General features: G+C 38.8%; 2 protein-coding genes across 3 annotated transcripts; both read right to left on the bottom strand.

The window, feature by feature from the left end:
* Positions 1-51: 51 nt before the first annotated feature.
* On the bottom strand, positions 52-4,008 carry LOC116322492 (heat shock protein beta-1-like). Of its 2 annotated transcripts, none has more exons than XM_031742580.2 (3): positions 3,404-4,008; positions 3,243-3,306; positions 52-1,271 (listed from the first exon to the last, which is right to left on the bottom strand). In XM_031742580.2, exons 1-3 carry the CDS (start codon positions 3,786-3,788, stop codon positions 1,112-1,114), a joined length of 609 nt encoding a protein of 202 aa, XP_031598440.1. In that variant the 5' UTR covers positions 3,789-4,008; the 3' UTR covers positions 52-1,111. The 2 variants fall into 2 exon arrangements, with proteins under 2 accessions (XP_031598440.1, XP_039471884.1); XM_039615950.1 differs by having other exon boundaries at positions 3,264-3,306.
* A 1,125-nt stretch (positions 4,009-5,133) lies between these two features.
* Positions 5,134-17,038, bottom strand: LOC116322494 (sushi domain-containing protein 2). The gene is made up of 16 exons (XM_031742582.2): positions 16,587-17,038; positions 16,073-16,271; positions 15,750-15,901; positions 15,473-15,640; positions 15,208-15,382; positions 14,650-14,851; positions 13,633-13,718; positions 11,544-11,812; positions 11,329-11,463; positions 11,073-11,228; positions 9,961-10,209; positions 8,793-8,976; positions 8,336-8,430; positions 8,078-8,257; positions 6,307-6,403; positions 5,134-6,167 (listed from the first exon to the last, which is right to left on the bottom strand). The coding sequence occupies exons 1-16, from the start codon at positions 16,648-16,650 to the stop codon at positions 6,131-6,133; spliced, it is 2,448 nt and encodes an 815-aa protein (XP_031598442.1). The 5' UTR covers positions 16,651-17,038; the 3' UTR covers positions 5,134-6,130.
* Between the last annotated feature and the right edge of the window lie 1,061 nt (positions 17,039-18,099).

Below are 18,099 nucleotides of genomic sequence, written 5' to 3'. Positions count from 1 at the left end.
TGGAACTCTTACTCAGGAAAAAACAGTCACACCCAAATGTGTGCAGAAATATTTATTGTAGCAAGCTCAACATCCCCAAGAAGATGACAATGACCACACGTGTTGTCGGGATCTATTATTGTGGAGTTCTGAAGGCTGTGAACTGATGGAGAATTTTAAATGGAGTCTATGAGCTACACTGCTCGTGTCTACTTTGAACTTTTTGGTCCGTAGACCATTAAAGAGGAGTAAGTCTGTCCTTCCACAGTATGATAGGGGATGCCCCTACAGATTGCCTCACAAATTGCACACACTGAGCCATCACATTGCCGTAAGAGTCCCAGATAGCAGACAAATCTTGGCTATGTTTGGGGGAGCCTGACTCACCCTAAGTTGGCATGGCCCTAACTTAAATGGACTGGAGAAGAAAAGCAACATTACATATGACTTTTTCCATTTAGTGTTAATGAAGAGCTTTATTTTATTTTTTATTTGTAGCTTTTGCTCTTTATTTTATGTATTATAAATCTTTTTAAAAACGAATACTGTGCATCAAGCTTCTAACCTGGAAGGCGTACCCAAGCTGAATAGGTGGTCTCAGAGAAGAGCTGTTTATAAATCTCTACATGATTAAAAAAAGAATTTATGTGTAAGTCTCATGAGGAGTAAATAAATTCCCTAATGTGACTCTAAGTAGAACTTCAATGCCCTCTTGTGGTCTGTTTGACAAGAATTTTCTGCATACCTTAAGAAGCACAGTTACTACAGATCAAACTGATTCCTCCTAATCCTGCAATCTGCCAAAATAAGAATGCATTTATGAATAGAGGATGATGTTTGTTTGTTATTTTCATTTGTTAGGGATTATGTGATATCAGGACAGCTTTATAATGCTGCTTAGTCAAGAAACCATCATATCAAGTTTCAGGTCAAACTCATAAATCTAATCTTGATCTAAAAACATATAAAGTGTCACATTATTATGTTGAACAGTATGAAATGGTCTCTAGTGGCAATAAACCAGCCTGGTTAGTAAATTTGCAATGCTAGAACAACTACGTTTTCTCTTTAGGTCAGTGCTGCAAAGGTTGCTACACATAACCTGAGCTACATCAAGTTCTGCTCACTGGTTTCACTTTTGTTCATCCTGCTTCTGTCTGATCTGAACCGGTATGACAATCTCATTGCCTGGGATGCTGCTTGATGTCCCCGGCACGGGGGCCTCTACAGACAGGACTCCATCTGCAGACAGGGATGAACTGATCTGCTGCAAGTCAACCCCCTGTGGCAACCTTAATGAAATGAAGAGAAAGTTGGTAAGCAACTAACAGAACAGTGTATTTGTTCATATATATATATATATATATATATATATATATATATATATATATATATATATATTATATATATATATATATAAATATTTGAGAGACTAATTAAATAGATTACAACCTATATCTGGCAACTCTATTATTGCTGCAGAATCATCTGTGTATGTGTTGATATTCTCACCTTCTGTAAGCTATACATACTGTACAGTGCTGTTTAAAAGTACTGTGACACCCCTCATTTCTTTATATTTTCCTTCCAAGGAATCAGATTTTCTTATAATTTCTGAAAGTGGTCTTGAGCAATAGTTATCCAATAGTTTCTGAAGGTCTTTCAAAGTTTTTCCTTTGTTAAGCGGGTATATCTCAGCCTAGTGTGCAGTGTGTCCTTAAAAAATTTGAGGAAATTGACAAACTGGAGGAAAAAAGAAGAAGCGGCAACCATAAAAGCAGATGACCAGTATCTGAAAATGATGTCCTTAAGAAACAGGAAAAAAATCCAGCAAAGACAAAACGTACACTGTAAAAAAAAAATCCTAATATAAAAGTATTTTACTGTGTATTTTACAGTTTTGTTCTGTTCTTCTAGAATATCATTAAATTTACATAAATAGACTGTGATTTCACATTTCAAATGTAAATTAACGTAAAATCACTGTAATGTAATAAAACATAATTTTCTTGTTTTTTTTAAATGTATTTGTCTGTACATATGCATATTTAGATTGTTAAAATACATTCACAAATGTATCATGATTTCACAAATATGTGTCCATCATTTGAAAGATTGAACTGTTAAATTCAAATGTAATGCTATGGAAAAATATATACAATGATTCTCATAAACTTTTTTTTACATCAAATAATTATTATTATTATTGCTATTTAGGGCGATCGTGGCTCAAGAGTTGGCAGTTCACCTCGTAATCAGAAGGTTGCCGGTTCGAGCCCCGGCTCGGACACTCTCGGTCGTTGTGTCCTTGGTCAAGACACTTCACCTACTGGTGATGGCCAGAGGGGCCGATGGTGCGATATGGCAGCCTCGCCTCTGTCAGTCTGTCCCAGGGCATGCAATCCATTATTATTTAAACCAACTGTTAACTGTATATTTCTGTACATTTAAGTATTATTATTCATATTGCCACATTCATTGACCTTGTTTATAGGTAATTTCATTGTTTAATCACATTAACATGTTCCTAATTTAATGTTTAAAAGCACTTGAAAAAGGCAAAATCCCATGTAAAATTAGGGCAACAAACTGTATTGTCATTACTGAAAATAACCGTATTTTTATAAGAAAGTTATTTTCTGTTATTTTATGGTATTATTTTGGCGCTCCAGCTGCCGGAATATTACTGTTTTTCTAGGATTTTTTTTTTTTAACAGTGTAGGACCTAACAGGTGCATCTGATCCTTCTGCTGATTTGTGTGTTCACCAGAGCCCAGACCTAAACGTTATTGAAGCAGTGTGGACTCATGTTAACAGAGAAGAGAACAAAAGGCAGCCAACATCTAAAGAAGAGCTTTGAATGTCCTTCAAGAAGCTGGAGAACTGTTCCTTAAAACTGCTTAAAGAAATTCTTAGAAAGCTTGACTAAGAGTTCAAACTGTGTAGACAAATAAAGGTAGTCATACTAAATATTGACTTTCAAGCTCATTAGAATGATAAAAACTCTGAACAGAAAACTCTTATATACTTAATGTTTGCATGTATGTTTTAATGGGGCCGTTCAAACTCCATACCCGATACTCACGTGTTTTTAAGGTGTAAAGATATGAAGATTCATGTGTTTCTCTGTGCTGAGGTGTGTTTTTTTCTGTTCTCAAACTGCTCTCCTCTAGGAGCTCAGTCTGAGAGGTTACTGCAGGTAACATGTATGTGTAACATTGCATGTGACAATTAAAGACTCATAGTGTTCTCTGACAACCTACTTGTATTTACGAGTGAAGCACCTTGAAACCAGTCCATGCTCATCCTGTCTTTCTTCGTGGGTCCCTTGAAATGAAAAACAAGCAAACAAAAGTGCCTTTTACACTTTTCATCACGTATTTCATCATAAATCTATCTTATGATCAAAAAAAACAGTCACTACCTGATATTTGTAAATAACCCTCTTTGGTTGTGATTGTGATCTCTTCCGGCGAGAAGTGATTAACATCCAGATTAATCTTCCAGCTGTTTGGCCCTGTTTGGATCTCTGATACTCCACTTGTCAGTTGTCTCAATCCCTTCTGGTCTGTGGGTCGCATACCAATAAATGGGGGGAGAAGGGGACTTTGTGTGTACCCTGGCCATGAGAAAGATGCCAGTCTCTTCTTCGCCCAGTCTAGCCAGTCCAGATCACTGGGCTCAAGGAAAGGTGGAAGACCAAAATCCTGAGCAAAGATACGGCTCGGCTGTGTCCAGTTTGGAAAAGGATCCCATTCCACATCTCGGCGGAAAATTGGACGGGATAATATTTTATTTTCTTCACCCATATCCTAGAAAATCAGATCAATATGAAAGAACAGGTCTGCAAAGAGTATCACTCCACTGTGACAAACAAGTCTCGTCCGATCACCAAGACCCAAACAACAGAGCAGCTGTATTTTTATTGCCCAACAGAAAGTGTCCAGGAGGTCCAAGGAAAGGCGTTCTTTGGCATCTGCATGGTCCAGTCTCACACTTTAAATACCCGGGTGGGTCATTTTAACACTTGCGTGGCAGTAAGAGTGATCTAAAGGATGAGAATGATTTATGAGATGAGCTGGGGAGTTACTCCTCTGTTGCCCAGGACATGGAGGGGATAATGCTAATCATTTGTATTTATATCTCTGGAGTGTCTGTGGCAAGTTGTTGGTGAGTGACTCTGGAAGCAAGGTTATTCAGCAGAGGCCTCTGCAGTCTTGTCACATACTGGTGCTCTTTGTCCAAAGAAACTACAGCCTTGGGTTGTGTGAGGGAACAGCATGTACATTCAGAGTAACACAGTAAACAACAGTGTTACGTTCACTTTCTGAACCCAAGATTGACTTGAAAAGACGAGACCGAATCGAGAACAATGATGCGATAAACGTGTGGGACAAACTGTTGTTTACCAGAAACTAAAGACGTGTTTACAGCCAGGACAAAGCGACAGACTGAGAGACTGACGCAGTGGAGTGGCTGTGAGGAATTTCACATGCACAGATAAATCTGGGCAACAAGGGTGATATGCTGAACAAATAATGAACCGAGCTTGAGATTCATAAATCAACCAGGCATCTGAGGTGGAACTTTACTAATGAATTTATTAATGAGGAAATATCTGAAATCTTTTAAGAGCAAGAAGTCAAATATTAAGGAAAGCATGGTGGAAACACTGCATCAACACATACCTTTAGCTGGAGTAAGTATTACTGTGAGTAATGACCCTGACGATCTTTATCTAATCGTTTCAAAGTCAAAGCAAATACTTTTAAATCAAATTCAAAAACACTTTATTTATCCCCAAAGGGCAGTTAAAGTACATTTTAAGGACTGGAAAGTTGACATTACATTTATGGATCATCTGAGAATAAATACAGAAAGTTATACATAGGTCATTCTTAGGCCTACACCTGAGCTTTAAGATGCCATGTGTTGGATTTAGTTGCTCTTAACATCCTATAATATTGTTTTCACCATACCAGTGTATAGTGTAAATGTACAGCACTGCAAAAGGCTCAGAAACTCACAGTAACAATGTGATGTCGGGTCCGAGTCGTATGCGTGTGCCAAAAAACTGTGGTTAGTTTGATTCAAGCATGATATTCACCTTCTCAGGATATATTTTAATTCAGTTTAAAAAAAATACACAATAGCCAACTGTATAACAACATTTATTAACATTTAAGAAATACACAACCAAGAAAGTGCAGCTTTTTCTTCTCTAAACACTCAGTAGTCCAAATATTTATATTAGTTTTTGACATTGTCATAAGAGGAGTGTGTAGGCAGTGGCAGGGAGCAGTTTGCTGGAGTTTATCAGTTTATCTAATAAACTGAGGGTGCTGTATTTTACTGAATGAGGACAGCCACAATTTTTAAGGACAGCATCCCAACGACTTCATTAAAACAATACAAGTTCACAAACCCAAAAGAAGAGCAACACAGTTTGACTTTTCAACATAAAGGAAGCTTAAATGTGTTATACTGTATGTAGATATTAACTGTGCAGAGGAGCAGCTGATCAACAGACAAAGAAACTGTTTGGAGCCCCGGGTCCAATGAGGGTGTCGCCCGAGGACTGACAAACTTTAAACTGTCCAAAGTTTGCAATGGCAGTAGGAGAGACCTGACATCCATAAGGGGGACACACACAACTCCATTCAGCCCTGCTTCAAATACTGTGCACAGTTCTGTTTAAACAAACCTAACAGCAAAAAAAGCAACTCAGCGACTATGAAGAGAAGTTATCTTTTTGGGAGTGCTTAAATATAGTGTTACATAACTACATGCTGCTAATCAAGCCTTAAATATGGGGGTAGACACTTGGTTAACACATCAAACCTTTTCTTTTGTTTAGTATAACTTAGCCAGCACAGGAGCCTGGTGTGCTCAGCTCTGCCTGAAATACCTGGGAGTCAGAATCACAACAGAACAGTCAACTTATTAGTGTAGACAGGAGGCTGGAAGAATACAGAAGCTAGTAGTTTTAGTATTAACAGTTCACATGCAGTCGACTTGGTCTTGGACATTGTTACCAAAATAAACATGGCCTCTGCCATTTCTAGATTAATGTTTTACCCATTACCTGTTTAGCTAGATTACTGTTTAATCTACATTTATAGGTGTGTCATTGTGGATTCTCCCCTAAGCTCTAATGACTCTCCGTTTCTGATGAATGTTCATCTTTTCTGAAATTGAAAGAGATACAAAATAAAAGTTAACTCAACTTTCACTCACCAACAGATACTATAACATAATCCTGATAAAATAAGTGCATATCGTCACTTTATTAATCCACTAATGAGAATAAGTAATATCTTACTGTACCTTTTACGTTTTCTGGAGTGGAGCACGATTACTGTTATGATCACAATTAGCGTCAGCGCTCCGATGACTGAACCAGCCACAATCCCTGCGGTATTACCTGAAGGCACAGATTTAAATGAGACTCTTTTCCCACTGAGTCAAGTTATCCAGGACAAATGGGAAAAAAATGGGACTTGATTGTTAAGTGTGTAAGAATCAAACAGGAATCACATGATTCAGAGTTTGATTTAGCTGAAAAACAAAGTAGAAAACATGACTTTATATGGTTTTTATCTTAAAAAAAATGGTGTAAGTCTTATACGAGGGTATCATGTCCACAGTACAGATTTTGTGTATTTGTGTGTTTGTTTTGTGTCCTCTCCAGCACACATCAAGCGCAACCAGACTTCTTGGAAAGTTCTAAAAATAGCAACTGCACTGAAAATGATGCAAAGGTGCATGAAAAGACGATCTTGAACACTAGACTGGCCAAGATTTACTTCACTTTTCTACTTTACTTTTTTGTATTGTTGTTGTTGTTTTTTACGTTTTGCTTCAGACAAAAGCATCTCAGCAACTATTCTTTAAATTGCTATTACAGACATTTGTAGGTCACAGATGAGAAATCCTGACTGTACCCTGACCTTTTATGTAAGATCATCAGCAGGCCAAATGCATCATTATCAACAGAAATATCTACAGCCTGACAATAAATCCTAATGGCTTTGGTAAACCTTTGACCCTTGAAAGTTTGTAGGTTAGAAAATAATCTCCAGACAGGCATTATATGGAGTGAAGTGAAATCTCTTTTGTTACTAGAGTTGTTGCTCGTCCTCAGCTGCTGTAGAGATGAGAATCACCCTCCCCTTTGGTGGCTGATATGGTGGAAGATCACTTCCAGATATTTAATTTTTGTGACCAGAAAAATTCAAACTGGTATCTCTAAGAGGATTGCGATGTGATACTTTTACTTTTTCTATGCAAAAAAATGGGCTGTTAATTCAGGTTTTCGGTTTAGTCCTCATGCCTTTGAGAGCAGGATGCATGCACAATCTTTCCCATTCTTTGATTCTGCTTTTTCTGTCAAGAGTTCTGTTTTTCATCAAATTTAGGTCAATGCCTGCATATTTTCTGATTGAACTGGGTGCTGATAAATGCACATCTTGAATGTCTAATCCTATGAGTAACAATTAAAAGCCTTCAATATTTCCTTGGGAAGTTACAGGGCAAGTGTGAGCGCTGCAGCTGAGCTTTTTTTGCTTATTCGTAAGGTTTATAGTACAAATCCAAACAAGAAATACTGGCAATATAGTACCGTTGAAGAAGTAAGAAGATGCACGTCTCTTAACATTTCTTTGCACTGCATGTTTGCAACTACTAAATAAGTGTTTCTTTGTGAAAAAGTAATGAAAAGGAGCCCCGTGGTAAAGAACAGAGTGCTTCTGCTTCTTCTGAGGTATTTTTCCAGTGATTAGATTTTAAGACTTTCTGATTTTGGGAAGTCTAAAAAAGAGACTGAATTTAAAAATTAGCCATGTAATATGATTGATCAGATCCATCCTCATGCTAAATCTTTGTTTTTCCAATTTGACAAGCTTGTATGAAAGTTATTTGATGATATTTTTGTGCATTTCAATACTTAAGAGTTGATTCACAAGATCAAATCAATCACACGCACACACTCCTGCTCAAAGACGGACACATTTGTCACCAATCATCTGTTGATTTCTGAAGATGAAAATCTTGCTATTTATTGATTTCATCATTTATTGATGTCATGATGTGTCCATACTGGAAGCCACGCAGCGTGTCTCCTCTCCAGACCACTGGCCGTCGGCCTGGCATAGTCGCTCTGCTGATCCTTTGAGATTGTAGCCCTCATTGCAGGAAAGCCGCACCTTAGCTCCTTGTAAGTAGGTGGTTCCCTCCTTTTTCCCATTATCAGGTGGTGAAAGCCACCCACAGGATAATACTGCAAAGTATGACAATGTCATACCAAGTGGTACATAATAATCAACGGAATAATCAACGAATTTTGAAAACTTTTTACCTGGTTTTAGATCCTCTACAAGAGAAACATGACTCTGGAAAGAGATTCTCGTAGCATTTCCGATTCCTGGACTACGACCTACCAGGATGTCATACCTACAGTACATAAGCAAAGATCAGAAAATGAGATTTCTTGTCTTTTAACAAGTTGTGCCAAATACCATAATATTGCCCATAACACTACTCAGTATTTCACATGTATTCCTGTGTCTGGCAGACAGTCAATGTGTAGTTTTCACACCCAGTGGAGGATAATATAATTGATGCACTGTACGTGTGACATCATCAGTGTGTTAGTAGCTGAATTAAACTTTATGTGCAAAATTAGCACTCACCATTTATTTAACCATCTAACATTTACCGACATATCTGAAGCAGACATGCTTCATAAAAACATTACACTTACATTCAGTTTGTTATTATAATAATAGAAAGCAAATCAAAGTTTTCACTCATACCTACAGAACTGAGAGCCTTCTCCGGAGCATATCGTTGCTGCCTGATTGGCGAGTGGATCATCTGGACTCTCAGGAACCAAAAACACTGGAATAAAACTGGTGTCATGTCTGGGGGCATCGTAATATGTCTCCAACAAGTATTCTGAATCATAGGTGAACAAGGCAGACACGTTGGCTATTGCCCCTGTAAGACAAAAACAGAGCTATACTTTAATTTCCCACCACAAATATCAGAGAAAAACATGCTCTTATTATTAAAGTAGACACAACCCCTGACGGAGAGCAGTATCACAAAAAACTGATGGATTTAATTCATGTGGGTTTCATGGGTTTGAGGATTAAAAATGAAACCAACCACCACCTACCACAAAACTGCAGTTCCTTGGATGACCACTTGAGGTTAGTCTTTTTGCCTAATTTTTCCATCAAAGCAACAGGGGTCATTTCTTTTAAATAATGACATAAACATTAGGGTTGGTGTCTAGTTGACTGCAGAAGTCTGTGTTCCAGTTTCCTTCATTGAAATTTTAGAGTTTTATTTTTATATTACTTTGCCAGTATCTGTCTATGTGTGATGCACTTTGCTAACCAAGCTTTCTACTGTTTTCATGAAAACTAGCATTGCACTCCACCCTCCTCTCTAACAAAAACTGACTGGGTCAATAAACTCATCAGGAAAATGTTTACAGCGGTCAGGACAGTAAGCTGCATCTCCACATTCTTCTACAGGGGCAGGAAGTATCGTTGTAACCACAGCTATTGCCCCCTTGTAGCAGGTTTAAAGCACTTCCACACTGATCACACTTATCAGACCTGCAAGATATGTTAGGCTTTTATGTTTATGTTTATTGTGATATCACAGTGGAAAGGTCTCGCCGTCACAGGCTGAGAGCATGGGTGCAACATGGACAGTCCACCAACTACCCTTTAGTTTCACCAGTTGCATGCATGTCTTTGGGAGGAACTGGAGTACCCAGAGGAAACCCTGCACAGGACTTCATTCTGTGAGGCAACAATGCAAACTACTCTACCCCTGTACCAGTGCTGTTTTGTCTTTCAACCACCTCAAATCTTAGATTTGCCAACTTTTACCCTTACTTCAGAAAAATTAAGTAACAATAGCAGTTTTCCCACAAATAAGTGATGTAAAGGTTTAGTGATTTCTTACAGCTGGCCCCGAAGCTGAACAGCTCCTCTGGATTGCTGGAGTTCTGCACAATACTCCCATTGCTGAAAACAAGGTCATCTTTGGCATCACCATTCATGTTTCCCAAAAGTCCAAGAGTGGCGTCTTTAAAATCCTCTGGCAGGAGCACAGTGGTTGTCATGGTTCCCTCTCTCTGTCGGACTTCCACCCCGGCTCCAGAGGGAAACATCACAGTCACATTTGTAGACGTAGGAGAAAACAGAAATGCACCTACGAGAGAATAAAAAACAGTTTGTGCCATTAAAACAGTGCTTTATAGATTTCTGCAGTGTTGGAAGAAGTACTCAGCCTTTACTTATATAACATATAAGACAGCACCTGATATAAATATGGCTGTTATCCCTTTCGAGGTGGTTGCCTTGAGCCTCTTACATTTAAGTCACTCCATGAAAACACCAACCTTTCAAAATGAAATTCACACAGGAGTCGCATGAGAGCTAAAGGACAGCTACTGAGCAAATATTGTGTTGTGCTGTTTCAATGCACTGCGAGCCACTGCACATTTGCAGATCTCCACAATGTTTTGCCTCACAGTGGAGGACATTGGGGCTGGCTGTTGTCCTTCATGTGTCAAGACGTTGCAGAAGAGGTCAGCACTGATTTGGAGCAGTTTCACTGTGCACAAACTTGTACATGTTGAAATAATAAGGAAGATGCTCCTAGTCAGGCTCTAGACCTCATGCTCCTTTTTAATAATAGGATACTGTGGGTCCTCACACTGAAAACTGCTCAGTGTCATAGCTGTACACCCAAGGCCTCAAGGCCTTCGACACAGCAGCTGATGTTTCTTCTCCACACAAGTATGAACTTTTTGATTTCGCCTTGTGAAAACTGTGAATTCAAATATTTACAGAAGAAGGCATAAAACTGGGTTTTTAGCAAACTGATTTTGAAGAGTAAAATCAGCTGCACAATCAGCTGCTCAATAGAAAGCACAATATTACAAGAGTACGAGAGCCCACAAGTACACTCACTTCCAAAGAAAATGTTCAGAGTGAATACAGTTTTTAATAAGGGTTCCAAATAAAACCAGTTTGTTTCATCATGAGGAATAAGATAAAGCAGTTTCTCACCATTCAAGTCCATCCAGGTCTGCTCAGTAAATGAGAGCGTTTTCTGGTTGAGCAGCACTTCGAGGCCACTGTTACCACTGACCAGCCGTACCTCGATGATGTCAGAGGACGCTTCTCTCATAGCAACAGATGACAGCTTTGTGGCGTTGGTTGTTTCTAATAGTGGTATAATGAGGTAAATAAACTGCTGCTTTCTTCACTGACAGGATTTGTGGAGCATTGTTCACAATGATAGTCTTAAAGTTCACTGGCTCACCCGTCACAGGCTCTGTTCTGCCTTGGATTGTCAGCTTTTTTTCCACTGATTCCACCAAAGTGTATTCCCCTTTGCCGTTGAAGGAGTAGCTAGTGCCATCAAATGTTATGAAGTGAGGGTCTCCAAAGACCACAGCTGACATTGAACACACAACAAAAATAAAGACATTAAAAACTAATCTTGTGAAACACGCTGTAATACCAGGGCTAACTCACCTGACTCGGGGGACTTGTAACGCCTGCAGTCACTGGAGGGCCGGTGTTTAAAGTAGTAATGGCAGTTGTCAGACCAGAGGCAGCAGTAATAGAAGCTGAGGACATCGTATATCCAGTGAGACAATCCAGGGATTCGAGGAGGTTTCTTGTAAGGAGGTGAACCCCAGTCATGCGCTCGGTCTGGAGTACTACCCCCAATCGAGTCTGCTGTCAGGACCTGAGCACCGGTGCTGTCGTAGCAGCACTGCTGTCCTGCTCCGTACTCGGGACTGTGGACAAATTTCCCAGACAGTGTCAGTAAAATCTGTTAAAGCCAGAGTCCACAGTCATTCTAGTGGGTAGCACAAGTTTATAACAAGAACATAATAGTGCATGACCAGTATTATGTTTTTAACATATCTGACTTTTTTTTCTAGATTTTTTTACATGCATGAATAAATAATAAGCAAAAAAAAGAAATTCTGAGAATTTTTTAAATATGTGTTTATAAATCCAAATGCAAGACTATGTTTCTCTAATACATAAAGCATGATGACCACTTTTTAGGCCAAAACACAAAACATTTTGTGTATTTTTAGGTGCAATCTTAAGAAAGTAACCGTGGAACAGAATTAAACTTTGCACTAATCTAATTAATGAAACAGGAGCATAGGAGTGACACAAACTGATCCAATGCTGAAAACTCAAAAACAAACCAAGTGCAAGTTAGACAGTGAGTAGGAGTTTGTTTGCAACGTTCGATCAATAAAGTAACCTCATAAATAAGCTACTGTACAACAGAGGTGTGCATGTGTTCATAAATAAAGATTTTGCCACAGAGACTAGACATAGTTTAGACTGGATATCATAGAAAATATTATATTCTCGGAATGCATGACACTGGCGAGGATGTTATACATGTATGCTTCATTACATTAACATAATTAGAATTACGAGTCCAGATATTTCTCATTTCCTTCTGACCATTAAACCACCTTTAAAGCTTTTAACAGTTTAAATGAAGAGTTCCCTCCACTGAGTCATTACACAGCCTTCGCCTTTACGCCACTGGTTTTGGCTCTGGCATGAGTCCAACCACACTCTCATGTGTCTGCCAGATAGCATCATCCTTGACTGGCCGATAAAACCTACTGACCCCTAACACACCTCGCTTTATCACTATCTTCAAAAGCCTGGACAGGCCATCTGGGCAGTTAAATACATTTATGTTTAGTTATTCAAAGACTTAATATTTGCAAGATAACATTTCTGTACCCGACCTTGACTTTGTGTTTAACGCATCACCGTAACTTTGGCGGCTGGGGAAAGAACTATTTTGCTAAAGTTTAAGGTGGCAACCGAGATCCTCTTTGTTAGCTTTGACTCTTGGCATCCAGTTCAACAAGCTGAATTATAAGGAAGGAAGCACAGCAGATTTTTTGATTTGACACCATCACAGCCTCACATCTATGTGCTCACTTCATCACACGTTATCATAATAACACCAGAACAGTAGTGAATTTCCTTCATAGCCATTATTGCATTTCTTTCCACATCATTACACTTTGGTATTGCCCTAGTTTGTACATACTTGGACCGGTTTCACGCAAAAGAAAACACTGGGAGCCGCGTAAATACTTTTGACATCTAAAATGAAGATAACACTGTATATATTGTTTTCTACCTTTGTTTTGTGCTGCTTAGTCTGATATTACTCAGCTAAAAACAAAAGTTATAAAGCTGCAAAAACTACAAATATAACACAAAACAAAACAAAAACAACAAAACTTGGAAGTCCTATAAAAGTGTAGTTTCTGCAGCCTGCAGATGTGGGAGTTTTTGTGGTATGTGTTCAGTAATACATTGTGCCATATTTCCACTTACTTTCAGGATTCTGCGGTTAAAGTACTAAGAGTACTACTCCACTATCAGCCCAAATATAAGAATAAACAAGTGAAAACATGAGCCCTATTTTGTTATATGATTTGTTTTAACTTAAAACAAATACTTTAAATTTTTAAAAAAAAAAAACTTTATTCTGCACATATGCTACGTATTTCCTTAATTCGAATACTTGAACTCTGGGCACCACTCTAAGCAGAAGACTCACCTGGCTTGTATAGCCCTCACACAGTGAACACTCCCAGGATGGTAGGTGCACACACTCCCTTTCTCTATATCACACCCATAGTCAGTCTGAGGAGAAAGATAAAATGTCTGTGACCTGGCAGTCAAATGTGCAATTCACTGTGATCACGTGTTCACTGTAACTTTGAAAACATATCCCACGTCAGGCTTATTGTTGAAAAAATGGAGATGTTATGTTGCAGTTTGTGAATAACTTGAAGTAGGAGATCAGCTTCCCGTTTGAAAATAGCAAGTGCTATAGATGATGGGTAGAGGTGTTGTAGCCCAGTCCGGAAGCTTAATTATTCCATGAACAATAAAACCATACACATTTTTGATTATATTATAACATCCTAATTTATGAGGCAATAACATCTGAAATGTTCAGCTTTCATGTTCTCATAAATCCAATAATTAAGAGAGACCTTCATGAATTTAAACTGATAAGCAATGACCATTTACAAACGATAACAGCTACTGATAATCATCATAGACACATAAAGTAATTATACACGTTTAGTTTCTGCATTAAAAATCTAAACTGCTGATGATCTCTCGGTCCCCTAAATCCCAAACATATTTTTTTAGGTTTTCTTTAGTTCCAGCTTCTATGCATGAGTCTGTTTTTTAGTGTCTCTCTTCATCTCTTTGTCCAGTTCATTTGTGTTCAGTGTTTCTATTTATTCCCATGTTTTACTTTGTTTCCATGCATTGTGTCTGGTTTTACTTCCTGTCTGTCATTTACCTTAACTGTGTTTAGCTGTGTTTAGTTTCCCTCCTGTTTCCCTTTAGCTTGTTACCTCGTGTGTATTTATAGCCTCAGTTTGTCTGTGTTCATTGTTTTGTCTGTTAGGTCCTCATGTGTTCTCCATTATGCTTCCTTTTTACTGTCTGTAGTTGTTCCCTTCTTCCTTAGCAGTTGGACTTAAAAAGTACAGTTTTTGCATTGCTGTTACAAATGTGTGCAACCAAGTCTTTATTTTCTGCTCCTCTCACTTACATGAAACCTGCCTGTGTCTGCTCTCGCTTGAGCCAGCGTGCAGGGGCAGTCTATGATCTCACTGAGGAAGTTGGGCAGCTGATTTTCCAGCTTGTCCCATGCCAGACATTTCTCCAGGGCCCAGCCTGCTGAGTCCTTCCTGAAATTCTCCTCCAGATGCCACGCCAGAGCGTGATCCTCGGTCCACGCTGCCTGGACATTCCTGAGCATAACCAACAGAACTTTTTTTATACCTCAACTGTAAAGATATATTATATGTAGAAATTAAAATTTTTCAGGTTTCAACTAGTAGGATTTAGGACATTATTTTTGCAGAGGTGGAAGTATATAATTTCTTTTGTGTATAAGCAAACAAAATATGTGTATTCATTACTTTAGAAATATCAGAAAGTGCACACCAAAGACTAGAGGCTTTTTTACATTTAGAAACGGAGGGTGAAAGGAACCATACGTCACACAGTGGAACACTAAATGCTAATGAATATTGATCTTTGGAGGATCAAAATCCTTAATCACTAAAACAGTCACCTATATACCACAGAGAGTGTTTACACGTACCACATGCCGTCAGGATGGCTGCTGGAGCTGACGCGCACAGAGCCGAGCTCCCAAGACGAAAAGCCGTTCTCTGCTGGTTTGGGCAAAAAGCTGAAGGAGCCATTGTTAGGATGATCCTTTGCAAGAGAGTATAAATACTGCCATTCACCCGGCCAGTACTCTGTATAGGGCTCTCCTACAGAGAAACACTGTGGTTAAAATCACATATTTCTCCAGTCAACAAACTCATGTGAGCTATAAAGTGTATATAGAGAATTTTACCAACCTGTCTCCCTGTATCCCCAAAGCTCTATATTGACCTTTTCTGCTCTTACTAAAGAGGTATTCCACGTCATCTCAAGAGCGCCTCCAACATTAGGTGTGCCGTAGTACTGCCATTTTGTTGAGTTGTCCAGAATTGCCTTGAACTTAGAATCTAGCTTACCAGTATGAACTGAAACAGCACATGTGAATCAAAAGATCATGGTTAATGTGATCTCCATATCAAATGGAAAATGATGGGTTCTAATAACACCCATAAGAGTGTCTAGCAGGTATTATACCTGAAAGCCAAGCTCCAGCTCTAGTGAATGTAGTGCCATTGTCTGATGAAATCTCAAAAGGAATCCATCCTGTTTCATATAACAGTGGGGAGATACAATGGCCTGTCCCTCCGTCATCCACATATCCCACCGTATTAATGTTGTCGTTGAACCTGCCATTATAAAAGAATGATTAGCAGGGTTCTGATCTGTACTTAAACTCTTTAATGTTATCATAATTAACACAGTTGTCCATGAAAGTCCATTGGATTTGGTTATTTTACATGAATAAAATGTTACCTCAGTGTCCACTTAAAAGCTCTACAGAACCACAGATGTCTTACCTGCATACAATCTCTGAAGCCGTTTCGAAACTTGCATCAAGTATAATAAAATCTGTGCCACCGAAAACAGACCCAGAATATGGAGATATATTCACGCAGTACTCTTTATAGTCTGGGCAACAGTTCGCGAGAGATGTGCATGTAGTGTGGCATGAACAGGTGTCCAAGTTTTTCCCACAGTTCCTTTCACATGTTTGTCCTGTTCAAAATAAATGGCAGAAGCTCAGGTGTGGAGTCTTGTGTGAAACAAAAGGCAAAATATTCAACTCTAACTGGTGAATTAAAGTGTTGATTCAGCTGATTTGGCACATTATTGAACATTATGATGGATTCACGAAATATTTTAATCAGTTTTACATTATTTTGTTATAGTAAAGTAGTATCATTTAAAATATATAGGCTTTTTTGTGAGAACGGTTGTTGCAAATTTACTACTCAGTAAATCATGAATGAAAACCAGATATCGCACATTTCTTGATGATGTTGTTATATATATATCATACGCTGCACTTACCTGATGTGCTGGAGATGCATGAAAACAGAAGGGCAACTATTACAGCTGTGAACCTTCCCATCATGACAGAGCCAAACTGTCAGCCAAGATTTCGACTACACACTCCTGGCTGCTGTTCTACTTTTGTCCCACATATATATATGCTCAGCATTTTCCTAAACCTTGGACCTTTGATTATCTGCGTGTACAAGCATCTGTTTAATCATCAACAACTGGATAACATTTTCGGCTTAACCTTCACGTGCCTCCTTTCAACGATGTCTCGCGTCACACTAATCACACTTGAAAAGATTTATAGTCACATTTAGCTAAAGATACGATGCATCTAGAGATATGGGGATATAAAAGAACAAATACTATTAACCATCTTCAATAAAACAGAGTAGCCTATTTTAGTCAGTGGTTCTCTAGTGCGGGCCTCTAGAGGTGGGGCAATGTGCCTCTGGAAGAGGGCGTGAAATAAAGTAAAATAAGTAACTGAGCGAGGGAGAATAAACAAAGAGCTTGCTGATGGTATCTTGCTGATATTTATTTCATATTTACACGTTTACAAATGATTAATACAAAAATTGGGTTTGGGGGCATGAACCCACTGAACCCCATTAAGATCCTGCACAGCCTGCAATTAAACTAACTTACTAACTAAAACAGTTTTATGCATCCTGATCTGCCAGAATCTTGAACCACAGTTCACAGACAGCCACTTTCACAGTACAGTGGTCCCTCGTTTATCGCGAGAGTTACGTTCTAAAAATAACCCGCGATAGGTGAAATCCGCGAAGTAGCCAACTTTATTTTTATTTTTTACAATTGTTATAGATGTTTTAAGGCTGTAAATCCCCCCACTACACACTTTATACACTTTTCTCAGACAGACACGAACATTTTCATGCTTTTCTCTCTTGTTTAAACACTCTCAAAGTTCAAACCTTTGTAGAAAAATAACTCCAGTATCATAGAATGAAACCAAAGACACCCGCAGCTGCCTTTGGCGGTGCAAAACGTTTCATCGACATTGTTGTGTTTGTTGGAGAGAAAACTTACAAACACACAGTACAGCACTTCAGAGTCACACTGCTAGCGATCAAAGATTTATGTAAAACTGACAAGCTGGAGGCATTCTGTACTGTACGAGACACGGCACGAGAACCGCGCAGCAGCTGTCAGACTGCTGTAGGGTCATGAGTCCTCCAGTAGAGGGAGCTCCTCCCTTTGGAGTTATCACACTGACGCACATTAGTGACCAGGAAGTCAAGCTGGTCCAGTGGCCTCCTAGATTTCTCCAGTCTGCGTGATGTTATCATTATGTTGATAACATATCTAAGAAAAACAGGTTAGAGAGTGGCTTCATTCTTATCTGCGACTGTATTGACTGAGTTAGTGTGCTGTCAATGTACTTCAGAACTGCGTAATAGCAGCATGTACTGTAAAGGTAAATATACTGTTGTTCTCCTCGACATCAAAAAATACTACATAAACATAATCTGCACAATTCATTGGAGTTTCCTCTGCT

This window comes from Oreochromis aureus, linkage group 7 (genome assembly GCF_013358895.1).
Source record: "Oreochromis aureus strain Israel breed Guangdong linkage group 7, ZZ_aureus, whole genome shotgun sequence".
NCBI lineage: Eukaryota > Metazoa > Chordata > Actinopteri > Cichliformes > Cichlidae > Oreochromis > Oreochromis aureus.
Note: the sequence above shows the minus strand (reverse complement) of the source record. Positions and strands in the feature narration are given on the sequence as shown.